The 20633-nt window shown below is 38.6% G+C and overlaps 1 protein-coding gene across 3 annotated transcripts in view; it reads left to right on the top strand.

Annotated features, from left to right (window-relative positions):
• Nucleotides 1-20633, top strand: part of STK32A (serine/threonine kinase 32A) — a 147047-nt gene that overhangs the window by 53228 nt on the left and 73186 nt on the right. For all 3 annotated transcript variants that reach the window (XM_086701092.1, XM_086701104.1, XM_025923642.2), the window contains exon 5: nt 13641-13814. In XM_086701092.1, coding sequence (XP_086557218.1) covers nt 13641-13814 — 174 coding nt within the window. The remainder of the gene's footprint in view (nt 1-13640; nt 13815-20633) is intronic.

The following is a 20633-nucleotide window of genomic DNA, read 5'->3' as shown; positions in this document are numbered from 1 at the left end:
TCCCCTTGTTTACAGTCTTAATGGAATTTAAACCCTCTCCTTTCTCCCTTTTTAGTTTAGTCCCTGCGGCTGTTTCCAATTTTCCACTTTCTCTCCAGCTGCTTTTGGGGAGGGGTGCTTTTCCCGTATGCTCCCCCCTCCAGTCTCCATCCTCTCTCTGCCTGCAAAAGGGGTTCCCTACCTTTCGTGGCTTCTTGCTCCCCAAGTTCAGCTCTTCGTGTCATGTACCTGCTGAATTCTGTGGTTCAGTTTGTGCAGATTGTTGTGTTAATCTTCCAATCCATTTTCTAGGTGTGTAGGATGGTTTAGTGTTGGTCTGTCTGTATTTCATGGACACGAGACACACAAAAAGCTTCCATGCTGTTCTGCCATCTTGGCTCCTCCTACAGTTGATTTTTTTTTTTTCAACATTTATTTATTTTTGGGACAGAGAGAGACAGAGCATGAACGGGGGAGGGGCAGAGAGAGAGGGAGATACAGAATCGGAAACAGGCTCCAGGCTCTGAGCCATCAGCCCAGAGCCTGACGCGGGGCTCGAACTCACAGACCGCGAGATCGTGACCTGGCTGAAGTCGGACGCTCAACCGACTGCGCCACCCAGGTGCCCCTACAGTTGATTTTTAATATTGACTTTGTGTCCTCTGAACTTGCTAAATTCTCTTACTAATTCTGATTAGGCTGTATATTCTTATGGATTTTCCATATTTACAATCATGTCATTAACTAATAATGACAGTTTAACTTCTTCCTTTCCCATTTTGATACTTTTATATTCACACTTACTGCATTTGCATCGAGAAATGTTGGATATAGTAGACATCCTTTGTTTGTCCTCATTTCATGGGGGGTTTTCAAGATTCTAACATTTCATATGATGTTTGCTTTAGGCTCTTTGTAGATAATGTTCATTACAATAAGGAAGTTTTCTTTCAGTCCTAGTTTGTTAGAAGTTTTTATCTACTATAATTTGTCTAATGTGTTTTCTATTGAGATCATTTCTATGATGTGCTGAAGTAAATTAATTGATTTGCAAATCTGAAAATGAGCTTCTTAAAATAAGCCCTACTTGTTCACGTTCTATTAAAATAAATGCTCGTTGGTCATGTTCTATTATCTTTTTGTATATATAATCAGATACTATAATATAGATTTTTTAAACATTTTGTATATTTATTTTCTTATTTGTATGTTGTTATTTATAAATATTTTATGTTTTTCATATATATTATTTTTATTGATATTATTATTGTTAAATATATTTAAAATTTTTAATTGTTAAATACACACACACACACATTTTAGATGTGCATACACAAGTCTGGGCACAGAGTAGGAGCCCATTGGGAGGAAAGAATGGATAATGTGAGGAAGAATGGGGAGGAATGCCAGAGTGAGCTCCTGAAGATGGTGAGCTGGCTGTGACGGGGGGCTCAGGTAATGAGCTGGCCTTAGGTAGAAGTGGGGCACTGCTTTCACTCTGCTAGGAGAGAAGGCAGAGCAGGTAGTGTACAGATTTGTAGGCTGGTAGATTTGTTGGTGGGCAGATGAAGGAGTTCTTGTGTCATTCCGGCTGTGACCCGTGAGGTCATCAACTGAGAAGGAGGACTGGGCATAGTATGGGAGACTGTGAGGAGAGAAGTTGCCGGGTGAATGAATGTCTGAAATTAATAGAGGATTGGAATAAGATTTTCTAAGTAGCCATGTGACACCTGTGGTTATAAATTTAAAGTGAATCCAGCTTTGTGTTGTTCTCCTGAGAGTGCACATAATAGATGTTAGTTTTCTGCTCTTTTCATTTCTTTTATGTCTTCAAAAGTGTATTCATTTATTTTGAGAGAAAGAACATGAGTAGAGAGAGGGCAGAGGGAAAGAGAGGATCCCACACTGACAGCACAGAGCCCAACATGGGGCTCGAACCCATGAACCAGGAGATCATGACCTGAGCCGAAATCATGAGTTGGTTGCTTAACTGACTGAGCCACCCAGTTGCCCCTTGCTGCTGTTTTAATACAGGTATATTTAATCAAGATTGGAGTTTAATTGAGGGCAGTATCCTCACTATACCAAAGTTTGATAAAGTGAAAAGTATATTTTTGGAAGTAGATTTCTTGATTTCTTGCCCAAAACAAAAAACTAGAAAGTGATGGTAAATCTGGGCTCCAAATCCCACCCCCCAAATTCTCTAAGACCTTCAGTGTTAACTTATATTTTATTAGAATATATTGTAATGGAATATTTGTTATATTTATTAGAATACTAGATTATATAATTTATATAGAATATTTTATTAGAATATTATTTATATATTCATCACAACTTCTAGCACTCTAAAACCAATTAAAAAAATTTAAAGAGCCATTTAACCTGATAAATGGTGTGGGTGATGTGGAACAAAATCACCGATTATAACTGAATATTCTCCAGTTTGAGAAAAAAAAACAACATAATGCCCCTCCCTGCTTCTCTGGTAGAGTTCCAGCCGCTGGATATCAGAATAGAGATGGATAGAAAAGCCCCATGAGATGAGGGTAGAGGCAGAAAGATCCAAACATTTCTGAAGATGCAGTTGGTCTGGTTAGACTATAAACACTAGTCAGGTGAAGGCAAGTGGGCAGTAGTAAAAATGGAGAGGCTGGGGGAGCCTGGGTGGCTTAGTCAGTTAAGCATCCAACTCTTAGTTTCAGTTCAGGTCATGATCTTGTGGTTCATGAGTTCAAGCCTCGCATTGGGCTCTTGGCTGGTGGTGCAGAGCCTGCTTGGGATTCAATCTCTCCCCCTCTCTCAGCCCTTCCCCCACTTACTCTCTCTTAAATAAATAAACTTTAAGAAAATGGAGAGGCTAGAAGGAGGGCATGAAGGGCACAAATAAGAATTTCCATGTTGGGTGGCAGTGCCGAGAAGCCCTCCTCTTGCCCTGCAGTTATGAGGCAAGGGAACCTGGTCAGTGAGGAGACATTGCTTTTCTGGCTAGACAGGCAGAGACAATAACTTGTGCCAGATGAACTTTTCATCTCTCCACTTCATCCCCTCTGGGAAACAGCCAGTCAGAATGTGTGACTCAGCACATCCTAGACCTCTCAGCACAGTTAGGACCTCTGCAGCCACTCTCTGAATCACAAGTGGCCATTTGTGATCCCATCGATGACCCAAACTCATCCCGCTTGACTGTCTATGAAATCGGTTGCATGAAGCACAAAAAGTTTTAATTTGCATCATTTTTTTCCCCTTTGGATCCCTGATAAATTCTATAGGTAAGAGTCTGATTTAATTGTTCCTCATTATCATCTGAACTTGTGTCTTGCCTTTTCTTTTTATATAAGTAGCAAATGGTGTTATTCCCCTCTGCCTGTTTACTGGCTATGTCATTCTCTGAGGTAACTGTCTCAAGAGATTCTGTAGAAAATAATAATAGCCAAAATTTCCCTAGGGAAGCTTCATAAATAACATCTCCAGAGCCAGTACAAATGAGCTGACAGATCACAAAGTAGCATTCAAAGCTCTATCCAGAGAAAGGTCAGGGCTTGAGGAACATTCACGAGTATACCAGAATATCAGGAAAATAATCTGCAAGCTGTTGGGTGTGATTTTTAAAAATCATCCACCATATTTTTCATTGTGTAAATTGTAGATTTTTGCTGATTTTTGCTCATTATATTTGAGACTGTCATCTATGATTCCAAGCAGACAAATACGTGTGTTACATTGTCTGAGGCTATCCTGACACCCCACCCGCCCCCTGCCCATCAATCAAAAGTACGTCCTCTGTCAGCGTCTATCCTAGTATCCTGCACTTTTCTTTCATGGCCTCTACCACATTTTATGACTACATATTTGTTGTGCAAATATTATTTATCTCTTATAGATCATTAGCTTTAAGGAGAGGGAAACCATGTTCCTTGGTTTCGTTCTTTACTCTCAGCACCTTGTGTAAGTAAAGATATAATAAATATTTGTAAAATGGCTGCTAACTAAACAAGTGCTCCTTCTGTACCAAGTTGTATTCCAGAGGTCGCTGATGGAAGCTGAGATGAGCAGAACACAAATTCTTCAAATTATTCAGCCAAATAACAAATTCAGGCCAAAAAATATATTGATGGTTATAATACAGTATAACACAATGAAACCATTTATACTTAGGTTTCTGGAGTGTTCTATAAAGAAATGGCAGACTGCTGCAGAAGTCCAGAGAGGGGAACACAGAGGGGTAACGTTTATGTTTGGCAAGAAGAAGTCAAGAAATTCTGAGGTAGAGGGGAGATGAACCCAAACCCAGAGTCTTTATGTCTCCTGAGATGTACATAGAAGTTTCTTGGGACTAAAAAGGAAGTTTCCATGAGTATTTATTATAGCTATTTGAAGGTAGTTCCCTCAGATTCATTCTAACTACTGCCAAAAAGATCTACATAAACTCCCAATTACCCATGTTTATTAATTTAAGATACATGAGTGTTTAACCTGGATACACTGTACACACAACATATAAAGAGTGGATGAGGTCATTTATGGATGTTTTGATGAAGATGTGGAAGGTGTGGGTTTTTCCTTGAAGAACTTTATAAGACTACTTATGAGCCAGAGAAAAATCACTTTATAAATGAATTTCAAATCTTCTTCCCCTACTGCTAGGTTTTTCTGAAGTTGCGTATACCAGCATATGTGTGTAATATCTTTATTTTCCTTTTGTGGTTGTGTCGATCCTTTTTTAAATATATCCTTTTTCTGTTCACTAAGCATCTGCCCTATAATGCATATGGTAGTATAACATTGCTCTTTTCCTCACTTTGTCGCCATAATACATCTTAGAAATCATTTCAGATCAGAATATATAGATCTGCCTCATTTTTTAAATTGTTGCGCCATCTGTAGTATGAGTTTACTGTGATTTATTCACTTGCTCGCCTACTGACAGGCATGCAAATTGTTTTTTATTTTATATGCTGTAATGAGTGTTCCTGTAAGTAAATCGTGTTATGATTTTTCAAGTGTATCCACAGTGAAAGTTCCTGCAATTAAAGGATAGGGTCAAAAACCATGTGGGATTTTTTTGGTTTTGAAGAGATGTTTCTAAGATGTCTTCACAGGAGCTTCCACCAAATTGGCCTCCATCAGAGCATAAGAGAGCATCCATTTTTCCTGTCCTTGCCCACCATTACTCTCCTCAAACCTTGATGGAAGTGTTCTCACTCTGATACATTAATGACTAAAAGTTGTCTGTACTTATTTGGATTGTAAATTCACTTCCTCTAAATCTATAGCAGAGACAATTTACGTTGTTGTCTCGAGTTGGTTCCAGTGTTATCCAAACCATTAATCTTTCTTGACCCCAGCCTGTCATCCATGCTGTGGCATTTCAGTTGCACACACACACACACACACACACACACACACACACAGCAACAACTGGGTATGGTTTCTGTCAACTACTGAAATCAGGCTTGTGTACACTTTGGGCTTTCTGTGTTGTCATGGCAAATGAATGAGGTGAAATAATACTGTTTGGTTTTATTTTTTTTTCCTGAATTTCACACTAGATACACTTAGGAAAATTGCTACAGAGCCACAAGAGGAGAAATAGGATGGGCCATTGCTCCAAAGACACATTTTAAAATTCTGATCCATACTTAACGACTGGGACAGTGTACCCTAACCTCCTCTTGACCCATTCCTGATGGAGCTCTTCTCACAAAAGCTAATGCTCTTCCCAAACTGTGAAAAGCCCGCTGTGAGTACTCCCTTCAGAGTCTAAAAAAACACTGATTAATTGTTCTATCATTTGGGTGTACAGGACAACATTGGTTCTTAAAAACTCTTCTATGGAAATACCTGGCCAATGACCACAAACATCCCACCAGTGGAATGAGACTACCCAAGAGGCATACAAATTGAATTCTGGAAGTTGACTCAAAGGGCATTTACATTTTTTTTTAACGTTTATTTATTATTAAGAGACAGAGACAGACTCACCATGAGCAGGGGAGGGACAGAGAGAGAGGGAGACACAGAATCGGAAGCAGGTTCCAGGCTCCAAGCTGTCAGCACAGACAGCCCCAACATGGGTCTCGAACTCACAAACTGAGAGCTCATGACCTGAGCCGAAGTCGGACGCTTAACCGACTGAGCCACCCAGGCACCCCAAGGCATTTAAATAATTATTCTATTCCCTGACAGGATTTTATGGTAAGCTTTGGATGCTTTTTGTTTCGTGAACTTCACTGGCTCTTGTTCACACAGTATGTGTGTTAATTGTGTGGATTTGGATGCAATCCTGCCTCCACAATTTCCTAACGTGTGATTCTTGAACAAATATATAACTTCTCTACACCATCATCCTTTTTTCCTGTACTCGCTGTCCTTTTTAAAAGTAACAATTTTATTGAGGTATATTTTACATGTCATAAAATTCACTCCTTTCAAGGGAACCATTCAGTGATCTTTAGCAATTTTAGGGAGTAGTACAATAATTGCTATAAATTGATTTCTAAATCTTTTCATCCTCCCAGTAGGATTGCTTGTACCCATTTAGAGTTAATCCCATGCCCCACCCTGAGCCCCAGGCAGTTACTAATCTGTTCTCTGTATCTATACATTGGCCCATTATGGCAATTTCATGTAAGTGACATTACAAATAAGTAATCTCTTGTGCCAGGCTCCTTTTCACAAAGCATTATGTTCATGAGGCTCATCCGTGTTGTAGAATGTGCTAGTGGCTCATTCCTCGTTAGTGCGGAAATCTATTCTGCTGGATGAATATGCCTCATTTTGTCTGTCCATTCACCAGTTAATGAGTAGTTAGCTTTTCTCTAGTTCTTGGCAATTCCAAATAAGGCTGCAACAAATATTTGTGTACAGGTCTTTTCATGGAAATATGTTTTACTTTTCTTGCTTAGATATCTTGGAGTAGAATTGCTAGGTGAAATGGTAGTACTATGTTTAACTTTTTGAGAGACTCACAAACTGCCTTCCAAAGTGATTGCACCATTTACATTTCACCAGAGGTGTATGAGGGTTCCCTTTTCTCTGCATCCTAAACCAACATTTCTTATCATCTCTTATTTATTGTAGCTATTCAGATAGGCATGACATTTGTGATTTTAATTTCCATTTTTCTACTTCCTAATGATATTGACCATCTTTTCATGTGTATTTTCCTTAGTGAAATATCTGTTCATGTCTCTTCCCATTTTTTGATTGGCTTGTCTTATTATTGAGTTGTAATAGTCCTTTGTAAATTCTGGATATAATTCTTTATTGGTTATATATTTTGCAGATCTTTCCTCCTACTCTGTTGCTTGCCTTTTCGTTTTCTTAATGGTGTCTTTTGAAGTGCAAAAGTTTTGAACTGTGGTAATGTCTAATTCATCAATTTTTTAATGGATGGATTCATTTAATTTTTTAATGTCCCAGCACCATTTGTTAAACCAACTCTCCTTTCCCAGTACTTTTGCCAAAAATCAATGGACTATGAAACTTTACCTCTCGACTCATAATTCTGTTCCATTGACCTATATGTCTATCCTATAGCAGTACCACACTGTCTTAACAAGTATAGCTTTATAGCACATTTAGAAATTGGAAAGGTAAAGTCTTCTGGATTTTTCCTCTTCAAAATTATCTTGGCTATTCTAGATATTTTGCCGTTCCTTGTAAATTTTAGGAACTGCTTGTCAATTTATGCAGAAAGAAAAAGCTTGTGGCAATTTGATAGGAATTGCCTTGATTCTATAGATCAATTTGGGCATAACTGAAATCTTAGCAATAGTTGAGTCTTTCAATTCATGAACATGGAGTATTTATTTAGAACTCTTTAATTCTCCTAAGCAAAGTCTTGTACAAAATTTCCTAAATTTATTCCAAAGCATTTTATTGTTTTTGAAACTTTTGTGAATGCAGTTGTACTTAATTTCATTTTCATACTGTTTATTGCTTATTTAGAAAAATATTAATTGATTTTTGCATATCAATCTAGTACTCTGCAACCTTACATATTTTATTTTTTCTAATAGTTTTTCATGGTTTCCTTATGCTTTTCTATGCAGAATCATGTTGTATGTGATTAAAAGTAGTTTTGCTTCCTCCTTTCTGATATGTATGTCTTTTACTGATTTATCATTATTATTATTACTATTATTATTATTTTCTTTTAGCTAGTTACACCGGCTAGAATTTCCATTACTACACTAAATAGAAGTGACAGCAGATGATTTCACTTTCCCTCTGATGCTAGAGGTAAAGCATTCAGTCTTTCCCAACAAGTATCATGGTCACTGTAGGTTTTATCACAGATGCCCTATATCAGATTAAGGAAGCTCTCTTTTATTTCAAGTTCATTAAAAGTTTTTATCATGAATCAGTGTTGTATCTTGTGAAATGCTTTTCCTGTATTTATTGGGATGATCATATGTTTTGTCCTTTATTTTATTAATATGTTGTATTATATTAATTGATTTCCAGGTGTTAATCTCATTTGGCCATGGTGTAGAATTTTTTTAGTATGTTGATGGATTTGGTTTGCTATTTTTTTTTTTTTTTTGAGGATTAAACGTGACTCCTTAGGATCAATAAAAATGGGGAAATGATACTATTTACCTCATATGTTTGTAGTAACAATTAAATGTATTAACACACAAAGTACCTAACATGGTATCAGACACATAGTAAAAGTTCAATTAACGGGAACCATGTTGCTTAGACCATTGGCAGTAAATGTCTTCATATAATTGCCTCTTATAAAATAATAGGAAACAGCTGCATAAAATTAATCTGCTTCATACCAGAGGTATATTTGATATTCATGGATGGAAAGAGAAAGGTAATTAAAATAAGAGCTAACAGTTACCCATTACAAGCTATCTTCCAGGCACTGTTTTAAGTACTTAATATATATTAACTCGCTTAATCTTCCCGATATCCCTATGAGGTATGTACCATTATACATGGGGATGGTGAGGGCTTTTCTAACTTGTTCCAGTTATAAAGACATTAAGAGGAAGACCTGGGATTTGGACACAAGCAGTCTGGCCCCAGGGCCATGTTCTTTACTACTATGTTATGTGCCATGTTTTATGCTAATTACTTTACAAATATCATATCTAATATACTCTGCCACATGGTACGTAAAATTACTACCAATGTGCAGATATCTTCTCTGAGTTTGTTTCGTTTAACAGATTTGCTTCAAATTCACATGTGATATTTAAGCCCAACCGTAATGACACATATTTTCTAACTGTATTTTTTGTGTTTTTAATTAATTCTTCCTTTGATGAATAAATCGCTATCTTTTTTTCTCCAAAACCTGAGAACTTTTAGAAGTGATAACTAATGTCAGGAATTCACTTCCCTTGCTTTTCTAGATAATGCTAGCAGAACTGACCCTTGCTCAGGTAGAGTTTGAATAGGGATTTGGCCTTAAGCAGCAGGTTTTCCTAGGGTCACATGTTTCAAACTTTTTTGACTGCAACCCCTAGAAAGAAATATATTTTTCATTACAACCCAGTAGATATACCCACAGAGACGCACATTATATTCACAAAAACAAAAGTTTCATAGACAATGTTTAGTCGTCCATGTTAACAACATTTTTTTCCTATGCTTTACAGTCTACTTTATTTCTTCAAAAAAAGTGCTTGTTAGAACCCACAGAACTGATTTCACAACCCATTAATGGGTTAAGCCACAATTTGAAAAACACTGCATTGGAAATATTTTAGATCTCTTCCAATGCTCAGATTCCAGTTTACCTCAAGATGGCTTCCATGAGACACCTTTAGGCATATGAGTGACTTCTTTGAACTTAATTGGTAACCATGCTAATTTCTAAAAATAGAACCTAGGGAATGTATATCAGACACACCCAAAACTTGTGTTTTAACCTTATCTCCTTCCTTTCTTCAGTTCATTTATTAACTTGTTATTTTTCTCTACAACTATTTATAGAGGGTACATTTCAGGCAGTGTCCAGGTACTAAGGAGTCAAGGATGAGTAAAAGCAGGACTGCATCCTGATGGCATTGTGGGAATGAAGACATTCAATTCAAAAGCATACAAGAAAATATTTTCAAATTATGCTAAGTTCTGTGAACAAGAATATGGTATTGTATATAACAGGAGGACCTGATTAAATATGGAGTGTCAGAAATGTCTCTGCAAGAAGTGTCACTTGGGCTGAGGGTGAAAGATGAAGAGAAAAGAACCAGGCCACTGACAACATCATGAAGATAGGTGCGAGCCACACAACATCACAGTCTTCTAAGGCTGAAGAGAGAATGAACTAGTAGGGGAGGAATGGAAGAGAAAGATCTAAAGAGAAGTCTGAAAAAGTAAACAGAGACAGACCATGCAGGATCCTACAGACCATGGAAAGAGGTGAAAGGGCTTTATGAGGTGGGATGATGCAAGACTCATGACATAAAAATAGAACTAGGGTGTAGAGAATGGATTGGGGAGGTCCAAGGTTGTACAGAGAGACCTAGGAAGAGCTATTGTAGTTGTCTGGGTCAAACATGATGGAACAGGGCTGACTAGGTGGTAGCCTTCTGCTACATATTCCAGTGTAGTGCCCTGCACTTATTCCAGTGAGTGCCCTGCAATGCATTTCACATTCATTGGGACCAGACTTAATAATTTTGGAGCTGTCGGCTAAGAAATGAAAGTCATAAAAATGCAACAGCGAGTCTCTGTGATAAATGGGTAAGGCATAAGAAAGCTCTCACTCTTTTATTAATAAATACCAGACTACGATATGAACTTGCATATTCTAGTTATCACCAAACTGTATCATGCCCACCTATTTTCCTGGATATGGTTCTGGAAAATCAAATACTTATCTTCCCTTTCTCTGAGAGTTTTTAAGATCTGTCTGAAGGGCTTCAGATCTCATATGCTGCAGGAGAAACATGATTTTTAAAAAAATTTTTTTAACATTTTTATTCTTGAGAGAGAGAAAGAGAGCGCGCACGCGCGAGTGGGAGAGAGGCAGAGAGGGAAGGAGACACAGAATCCGAAGCAGGCTCCAGGCTCTGAGCTGTCAGCACAGAGCCTGACGCGGTGCTTGAACTCACGAACTGTGAGATCATGACCTGAGCCAAAGTCGGAGGCTTAACCGACTGAGCCACCCAGGCGCCCCGAGAAAGATGATTTTTAACAGCCAAACTGACTCCATAATTAAATAAATTTATATTCATACTGGACAAAGGAAGCACATTGCCTCTTGCCTGGGCTTCTTCTTTCTTTGATTAATAATCCCTTGCACAGTAGAACACTGTTGCTAACTCGCCATGCCTGGCACCTTTATCAGTCTGTTCTTGAAATAAAAATAACTCAAGTCTCCGTAAAAGCAGTTTGTTCATCAGGGCGAATTTAATAATATCATCACCCCTACTTAGAGTTAAGCAGAGTGATGGGAGAGGAGTGCTTAGGTATGTCGCTCGGTTTCTCACCTCCACCTGCCTCCCATGGGGAGCCGAACAGTCAACAGCTGACCTGTGTGCTAGCCTGTCCATATAGGCTGCTTCCCTTGGCACCTAGTTATGTTTATGGCTAGTGCTCTCTTCTCCTTTTTTTGATACCCAGGCCTCGCCCATCTTACCACCCCTACCCCACTTGCCTCCTAACCCAACAGACTTGCTCATATCCCATGAGGGATCATCATTTCTGTTTCATTAACTGAGAGCAGCCCAAGGTGCAGCAGGTCCCAGGCACGATTAGATGTTAATTAGCACATCGTTACTTACTGGAAGACCTATAAAACACAACAAATACAATGTGTAGTAGTGCAGTGGGAAGCAGTGTGAACCAGATGGCAGGGATCCAGGTGTCTTTTCTGGTGCTCATTAAACCTACAGCAGGGATGACCAGCAAGTCATGACACTGAGGTAAACAATATCATTTCCAAAAGACAATATGAAAAAGTATTCGTTGTCAGATTTTTACAAAGCACTTCCTGTGTTTCTGTCTAAACTCCCTCCCCAAGGGCTTAATTTCTGTCATCTTCTTTGTGAATCAGTCTTCGGTGATAAACAAAATTTTGTTCATTGGACCAGTAAGCATGAGGGACTTTTAGTCTCCATTAGAATTGTTACTGCCTCAGATTAATGCTTCATTGAGTTTCTCTTGTTTCTTTTCCTTGCACGTTCCCTCCTTTAGCACAATGATCATTATGTTATGAAGAATAAAAAATACTAAGTACGGTTCTTCAAGTGATTAATATTCTACATTTCTTTCCTAAGCAAAGAATTTGTCACTAGGAATTAGTCCACATCCCTGGGCACTGCTAGCAGGCACTTCTTTGATTCAAATAAAACTTGGAAATGTGATCTCAGTGACATTATGTCAAAAGAAACATGTCAAAACAGTGCTGATACAGAGAGTTTTATTGTGCCTAGAAACCATGTCTGTGCTTTGAAGGAAACAAAACAAATCATAGCAGCAGGAACGCATTTTTACAAGAGGCTCTTTGCAAACAGCAGAGGCCGGTTCCCCTCTCCTGTGTCTCATTTCCTCTTTCGAACTCTCCACCCCATGCTCTTTCAAGTGTGAAGTCCATGCCTGATTCTATGTCCTGCTTAAAACTCTTCAATGTCATCTTGACACCTACAGCCTCATTTACAGGCACCTGTCATGGGATCTGCCCGGTGTGTTCCTCTCTAGGCTCAAGCTGCCCCATCATACCTGCTGTTAAAGCAAACCCAAACTATTTTCTTTTCCCCACTCACACTATTTCCTTCCCATGCCTGTGCTTAATATGGGCTATTTTTCTCTGTCAAATTTTACTTTTGGACCCGGAGAACTCTTCACCTCTACCATGTATTGTTAGGTGTTTGACATTGTGCAAATTACTGGGCCTTGATTTCCTCATCTGTAAAATAGGAGCTTAGGACCAACATTTTGGGGACCATTTTGGGGGTGCCACTTGTAGAAGCATTTTGGGGGTGCCACTTGTAGAAGGCTTCAGCACCTGCCCCGGGGAAGTGACTTAATGGAGACATCAGTGGCACTGGCTTTATTTTGTGGTTATTACTGTCACCATCCTTCAAAATGTGACTCAGGTCTTACTTCTGCTGAGAAGCTTTCCCTTACCTCCCCATCCCAAAGACTGAGTGAATTACTTCCTTGTACCATGCATTTACTTTTTTATTGCCCTTTTATATCTTTTTCTTATCATTAATGTGGTACCTGATTTGTTATAATGTTGCTGGGTAATGAAGTTGATCGTGTGGAAAAATGGGATGAGAATGGTTCCAGGACGCCTTGTAATTCATATTTTATGGACCTATTGCAATAGTGTGGTTAGGATCTGATTGTTCCTGGTAAGTGGATGAGTGGAGTTTTCTTTACTTCCTGGGCTTTATAGCTTTGTAAGCTAATAGTTACTGAGTGCTTACTATATGTCAGGCAGGAGACATTAAATGTTATATTTGTTCCTTACTATGATCAATGTGGTAGATATTGTTATTATTCCCCTTTTTACATGTGGAAACTGAAGGTCTAGGGTCACAGAGCTAGCGATAGACCATCTGCTCCCAGAGCTTGAACTCTTCGGTCAAGAACACTCTGTTCTGACCTATGAGGTGTGATTTGCCTCTGGGCCTCTTTAGCGTGTAAATGTATTCGATACACTTTCATTTCTAATTCTATTCCAGGTACTCCTTCCAAGATGAGGAGGACATGTTCATGGTAGTGGACCTCCTGCTGGGTGGGGACCTGCGTTATCACCTGCAGCAGAATGTCCGCTTCCAGGAAGACACCGTGAAGCTCTTCATCTGTGAGCTGGCCATGGCCCTGGACTATCTGCAGAGCCAGCGCATCATCCACAGGTCAGTTGGGTCCAAGGGGACAGCCTTGAATGTACTGAATGTGCAGGAGAGAATGCACAACCTGATGCGTCAACAAAGTCCTTGTTGAACATGACAGGTAACCCTCACTGAACTCCTGTAACAGTCCCTTGAGGTAGGTTTATTGTCCCCATTTTGAAGGTTAAAAAAAAAAAAAATGGGCACACTGAGCTTAATTCACTCAAGGTCACAGTTAGTAAATAATAATACCAGAATCAATGTATATTGGCATTAGACAAAAGGTGACATATAGGGATGTATCTCCTTCATTTGGGGAATCTGTGCCAAGTGAAAACAAGCAAATAACACAAGTTGCTATGAACTCAAACAGACAATGGACAGAAAAGGTAATGCTTTATATTTGTAAAGATATTGGTAACTTGGTTTATTCGTTTCAAGTTTTTATTTGAATTCTACTTAATTAACATATAGTGTAATATTGGTCTCAGGAATAGAATTTAGTGATGTAAAGACATTGGTAGTTTTCATGATGATTTCTTATATAGTATCTTACTTGATCTCTATAATAACTTGTGATAAGTGATCAGAGCAGTAGGACCACATTCAATATGAGAAAACCATGATGTGGAGATATTAAGTTTTCATCTGGTTTATATATGAGAATTTTTTATTATGTTTTTAATTTTAATTCTTAGATAGTTAACATACAGTGTTATATTAGCTTCAGGTATACAGTATAGTGATTCAAGGCTTCCATACACTACTCCATGTTCATCATCGTAAGTGCACTCCTTAATCCCCTTTACCTATTTCACCCATCCCCCCCCCACACACACTTCCCCTCAGATAACCGTCAGTTTGTTCTCTATAGTTAAGGGTCTGTTTCTTGGTCTGTCTGTCTGTCTGTCTGTCTCTCTCTCTCCCTCCCTCCCTTTTTTCCCCTTTGTTTGTTGTTTTGTTTCTTAAATTCCACATACAAGAGAGATCATATGGTATTTGTCTTTCTCTGACTGACTTACTTCACTTAGCATTATACTCTCTACCTCCATCCATTTCACAGTACTAGAAGTCCTAGCCACAGCAGTCAGACAACAAAAAGAAATAAAAGGAATCCAAATTGGTAAGGAAGAAGTAAAACTTTCACTATTTGAAGATGACATGATACTATATATGTAAAACCCTAAAGACTCTACCAAAAAAAAACTAATAGAACTGATAAATTAATTCAGTCAAGTCGCAGGATACAAAATCAATGTACAGAAATCTGTTGCATTTTATACACCAATAATGAAGAAGCAGAAAGTGAGGTTAAGAAAATAATCCCATTTACAAATACAAACAAAAACAATACAACAGGACAATAAAATATCTAGGAATAAGCTTAATCAAAGAGGTGAAAGACCTGTACTCTGAAAACGATAAAACATTGATGAAAGAAATTGAAGATTACACAAAGAAACGGAAAGACATTCCACGCTCATGGGTTGGAAGAACAAATATTGTTAAAATGTCTATGCTACCCAAAGCAATCTACACATTAAGTGCAATCCCTATCAAAATACCAACAGCATTTTTCACAGAGCTACAACAAACAGTCCTAAAATTTGTATGGAACCAAATAGCCGAGAGACCCTGAATAACCAAAGCAACCTTGAAAAAAGAAAAACAAAAGTTGAACTAACACAATTCTAGACTTCAAGTTCGAATAGAAAGCTGTAATAATCAAAACAGTATGGTACTGGCATAAAAATAGACACAAAGATCACTGGAACTGAATGGAAAACCCAGCAATAAACCCACAATTATATCATCAATTATTTATGTGAATTTTGAACCTAAACACAATCAATGCAACTTCAATTTACAGATGACTTACTATATGCCAGGCACTACTGAGTACTGTCATGTATTATCTTATTAAATTCTGAGAACTCAGGGAAGATACGAAACTTCATCGCAGTATCTCCACTATACAGATGAGAAAACTGTGGCTCAAAGATTTGCCGAGGACACACCAGTGACAAATGGCATTGCCAGGATTTAAACCTTGGTCTCTGAACCCCAAGTCAGAGCTCTGTCTGCTCTACCAACTTGCATTAATTACATATGTGATGTGTACACACATCAGACACACATTAATACACACATGTGTTAAGGACACATCATTAAGTGAAAAATCAACACGTTACCACCACTGTCTTACTTCTAATCTCTGGTGAATTTGCTGAGTTTTTAAGTAGGAGTATGTCTTTACAATTTAGCAAAACTTTGGCTAGATAAAACATTTGCCAACCACTAAGTTGATGTTTATCTAAAATTTATCTGGATTAGTGCAGAGCCTGGGGATTAAGATGTATCATCATAATTTATACATTCTCTATGCAGGCACTATGGAACAGTCTGTGTGTGTGTGTGTGTGTGTGTGGCTTTGGCCCTGTATACTTAGACAGCCATTGTTTAATTTCCTGTCTTTCTGAGGACCTATTTATGCTGGAAATGGGCTCTTCAGGCAACAGATAAACACAAAGCAGGCCAGTTAATCATGTAGGGTCTTGGAAGTAAATGAACACACCTGGTGTTTTGTCAGTAACTGGGAACCCTGTTCATAAGCAGACTTTCTCCCATACTGACTTTCTGGTCCCTCAGTTCTTTCGGAGGAGAAATTTTTCATATTTGTAGTCTAAAGAGTCCCTCGCAGAGAATTTATGCTCATTCAGAACTGGGTGAGCAGACCCAGAATTTCCAACTCACAATCTGCTTGGGGTGCTGACATTCTAGATCTCAGGAAGGAGACAGGTACTATGGGAGCCAGCATGGCTATGAGCACCTTTTAACTTTTTTCTCCCCCTGTTTGAATCTGGGTTCTGTGCCTTGTTTCTCTGGGCTTCATTTTCTGTCATCACAAGTCAAGATTCTTGGAGCATTTTTGCCCTATGCTTAAAAAAGTGTTCCAAAAGAAATCCAGGAGAAAAACAAATAAACCAGAAATGTCAAAATTATATGTAATCCCAAACATTGCTATTTTTCACTTCTCTCCCTTGCTCTTTATTGCTCCCATCATCATTTTACTACTTAAATAGAAACCAAGAATTAACTTTCTGCCTTTTGCCCTACACACACACACACACACACACACACACACACACACACACACACAATTATTCCTTCATGCCTGTCCTGAGAAGAGCCTCTTAGTACTGAAGTGTCCCCTCACCATGGTAAACGAATGCAAGGCAAACACAGTGACATTTTGAGCACTATATTAAAATGACATCCTCTTAGGGGCAGAAAATAATCCAGGTGTATTTCCATTGCCTGTAAGGCTCCACCCCACCTCCCGTGTGTTATATTTTATAGGTACCCGTAGCATTTTGTACCTCTCCTGAGGAGCTGTGACTTTTTTTTATGTATAATTAATGAATATCTGCGGCTCTACTACACTGTAAACTTCATGAGCTAAGCCATGTGTGTTTTGCTTTTCATTGTATAACCAGCATGCAGCAAAAATAGAAGGGAATGAACACTGCCAAGACCATACAAATGATTGACTAAAAGCCAGGTTTGTGAATAACAAAGACAAAATTAAAATACAAGGTATTAAAGCCAAAAATTTCAGACCTACCTTAGTCGTCACATGGGGTATCCACATCATTTGTCATCCAAACCAGGGTACTCCTGAGAATAAAAGGAGTCATTATTAATAATTATGCTTGAGCAACAGGCAAAATCCATAAATGTTCTGGGAAAAAATTAGGACATACATCAACATCATTAAGGCTTTTCAAGACAGTAGTGACCAAATAAACATGTTAATTATGAGAGTGCTCTACTAACCGTGGCTTTCTGCCTCCAGAGTACCAAATATCAAGTTGAAATGTTGTCAAGTGGCTTGAAAAACATTTGTCTGTAACAACGAAAGACCGAGAAACAGTGTTCCTTTGTCTAAGGCGTTAAAAGGATCATAATGATGGCACTCTGAGGCAAGGGCTCATGGGGCAGAGTTAAAAGCGTGAAAGCAACATAGAAGAAGAGAAGGCTTGTGAGCACTTCAATTCTCTTTTTAAAATCTTCCTTTAAAATAATCCATAAAATTTACACTGGATTTGATGGAATATAAGATCACAAGGCAAAACATCTTTCGGCTACTTAGAAAATTGTTTATAAGACCCATCCTGAATTCCGAGTTATTACAGTGTGGATGAAGGAAACAATATCAATGAAATTCAGTAGATTCCTAAGACAAGGAAACCCCATCTGCATATATAAAATATGTGACTTCCTAATTTCAGACTGGAACCATCATTTTGTTTCTGGACATGGTAGATGATTAGAATTAGTCACAGCAGTCAGCAACTACGTGTGGAAGAGTAGCAGTGGGCTGCCATTTACTTAGGGGTTCCTGGGGACCAGGTGGTCTGCAGAACACATGTTGTGAATTATTTTCCTTCATCTGCTCACAACCAGGAGGCTGAGGATGTCATTGTCCCCATTTTACAGCCAAGGAGACTGTGGTTTAGGAAGACAGACGAAGTAACTTGCCCAAAGTCATATGGCTAGCAAGTGTAGGTAGGCATCATTGAAGGAAATGCAGAGGTCTTAACCATTCTCCATACTGCTTATGGTAAGCATGATTGTGGCTCTGAGGAGAGCATGGTACAAGGTGAGGCATGGCCGCTGCCTTTAAGTCTACACTCTGGCTGCATGGGCCAAGATGGGACACAGGGAACCAAATGACGAGAGAACAGCATACAACTAGAAGCTAAAATGTGTGAGAAAGACTGAAGTACTTTAATTTTTTTTTTTTTACGTTTATTTATTTTTTTGGGACAGAGAGAGACAGAGCATGAACGGGCGAGGGGCCGAGAGAGAGGGAGACACAGAATCAGAAACAGGCTCCAGGCTCTGAGCCATCAGCCCAGAGCCCGACGCGGGGCTCGAACTCACGGACCGCGAGATCGTGACCTGGCTGAAGTTGGACGCTTAACCGACTGCGCCACCCAGGCGCCCCAAGACTGAAGTACTTTAGACGACATGATGTTTTGGGTTACAAAACAATGTTTGTTTAAATAAACATTTATTTTTGAGAAAGAGAGAGACAGAGCACGAGTGCATGAGAGGGGGAGGGGCAGAGAGGGGGACAGAGGATCTGAAGCAGGCTCTGCATTGACAGCTGAGAGCCCCACCCGGGGCTCAAAGTCACAAACCACGAGATTATGACCTGAGCTGAAGCTGGATGCTCAACCAACCTAGCCACTGGGGCGCCCTCAAAACAATATTTTTTGAGCGTTCAGAGGATTTTAAAGGGATTTTAATGACCAAAGCAGAAAGAAAAGTCCAGTCCACATAAGTGGAACTGTACTGTGCTGAATAAAAACACTCTTATCTCCCTGATTTACATAGCATGGTCTCTGTTTTTAATTTTTTCTTCATGTTGACTTTACTGCCAGCAATGTCTAGTTTATTTTTTTTAATACCATTAATCCTGTTTCTTTCATAAATTCCCAGAGAGACATAAAGGGGGTTTTGTTGTATTTTGTGGATTTTTTTAAATCCACAGACATTAATTTTTTGTAGTTTCCTAAGTATGTATAATACTTAGCTACTTGTCCTCTATTTTAGAAACTTTCTTTTCTGCAGTTGTTGTGAAAGACACCTATTGCACAATAACCATTAATTTTGAATTGTGTAATTAGATAATTTTCTTATTAGCAAGAAGTCAAACATCTTCCATGAGGATAGCTTGAAAATCAGCATTAGTTTCCAAATATGGCCAGTTTCTAGTTCAGTATTCTCCCTAACTTACATTAAATCAGTGAATGAAGATTTTAAAATGTAGACACAGGGATTATTTGCTTTTATTAAGAAAACATGGAAAATAAAACTCATTACATTCCTTCCTATGAAGATAGTACCATTTGATTTGTTGATTGCCACAGTCTCTCCAACGAATAATGTGATGGAAAGTAATTATTAGGGTCCAAAGACAAATTTGTGTTCACTCCCTGGTCAGATGTTAAAGACAACTCAAATACAAATCCACACTAATAAAGTGAATTGTACAGGAAAATTCAAGAATAAGTCATCGTGGATCAAAATACCATTTGTGAGGGAATATTTGATTGTTTTTTCCTCTTTGTAAAAATTATCCCACCCAGTCTGATCAAGTTCTATATATATTCCCTACTTTCTGAATCCTATAGGAATGCAATAAAACTCTAATTAGGCAATTTGTATAGATAGCTACAAAAGGACAAAGAGTTGCAAACATTTCATCTCTGATTACAGATATATTAAAGTAGGAATAAAAGAAGGGTCAACTTCCAATTCAGTCAGGATGTTGGCAGAATTCATTTCCTTGTGGCTGCAGGACTCATGGTAGCTTGTTTCTTCAAATTCAGTGAGGAGAGCAAAACTCTAGAGTGAGTCTGCTAGAAAGGCAGAGCATATAACACTGAATGACCATTACATAATAGAACACAATCACAGGACTGACATCTCATCATCTTTGCTACATAACGTTGGTTAGAAGCAAGCCATACAACCAGCCCACACTCAGGGGCCGGGGATGATACAAGACGTAAACACCAGGAAGTGGGGATCATGGGAATCACAATAAAGCCTGTCCACCATACTTCCTCTAAAGAAGTTGTACTGCACCAGATTCTGACACCAATTTCTTCTATGACCTTAAACATAGCCTCAAACTTCCTTGTCAAGGAAGATGTGGGGAGGTTTGACTAAATGATCAGGAATGGTCCCGTCATACCTAAGGGTCTAGGATGATTTTCCTCTTAGCCCTGGTAGGATGCTCTTCAACGTGTGATCTCATTGTTTCTTTGC

This window comes from Puma concolor, chromosome A1 (genome assembly GCF_028749965.1).
Source record: "Puma concolor isolate L17-30 chromosome A1, mPumCon1.1.hap2, whole genome shotgun sequence".
In the NCBI taxonomy this organism is placed as follows: Eukaryota; Metazoa; Chordata; class Mammalia; order Carnivora; family Felidae; genus Puma; species Puma concolor.
The sequence above is the reverse complement of the archived record's forward strand: the minus strand, read 5'-3'. Positions and strand labels throughout refer to the sequence as shown.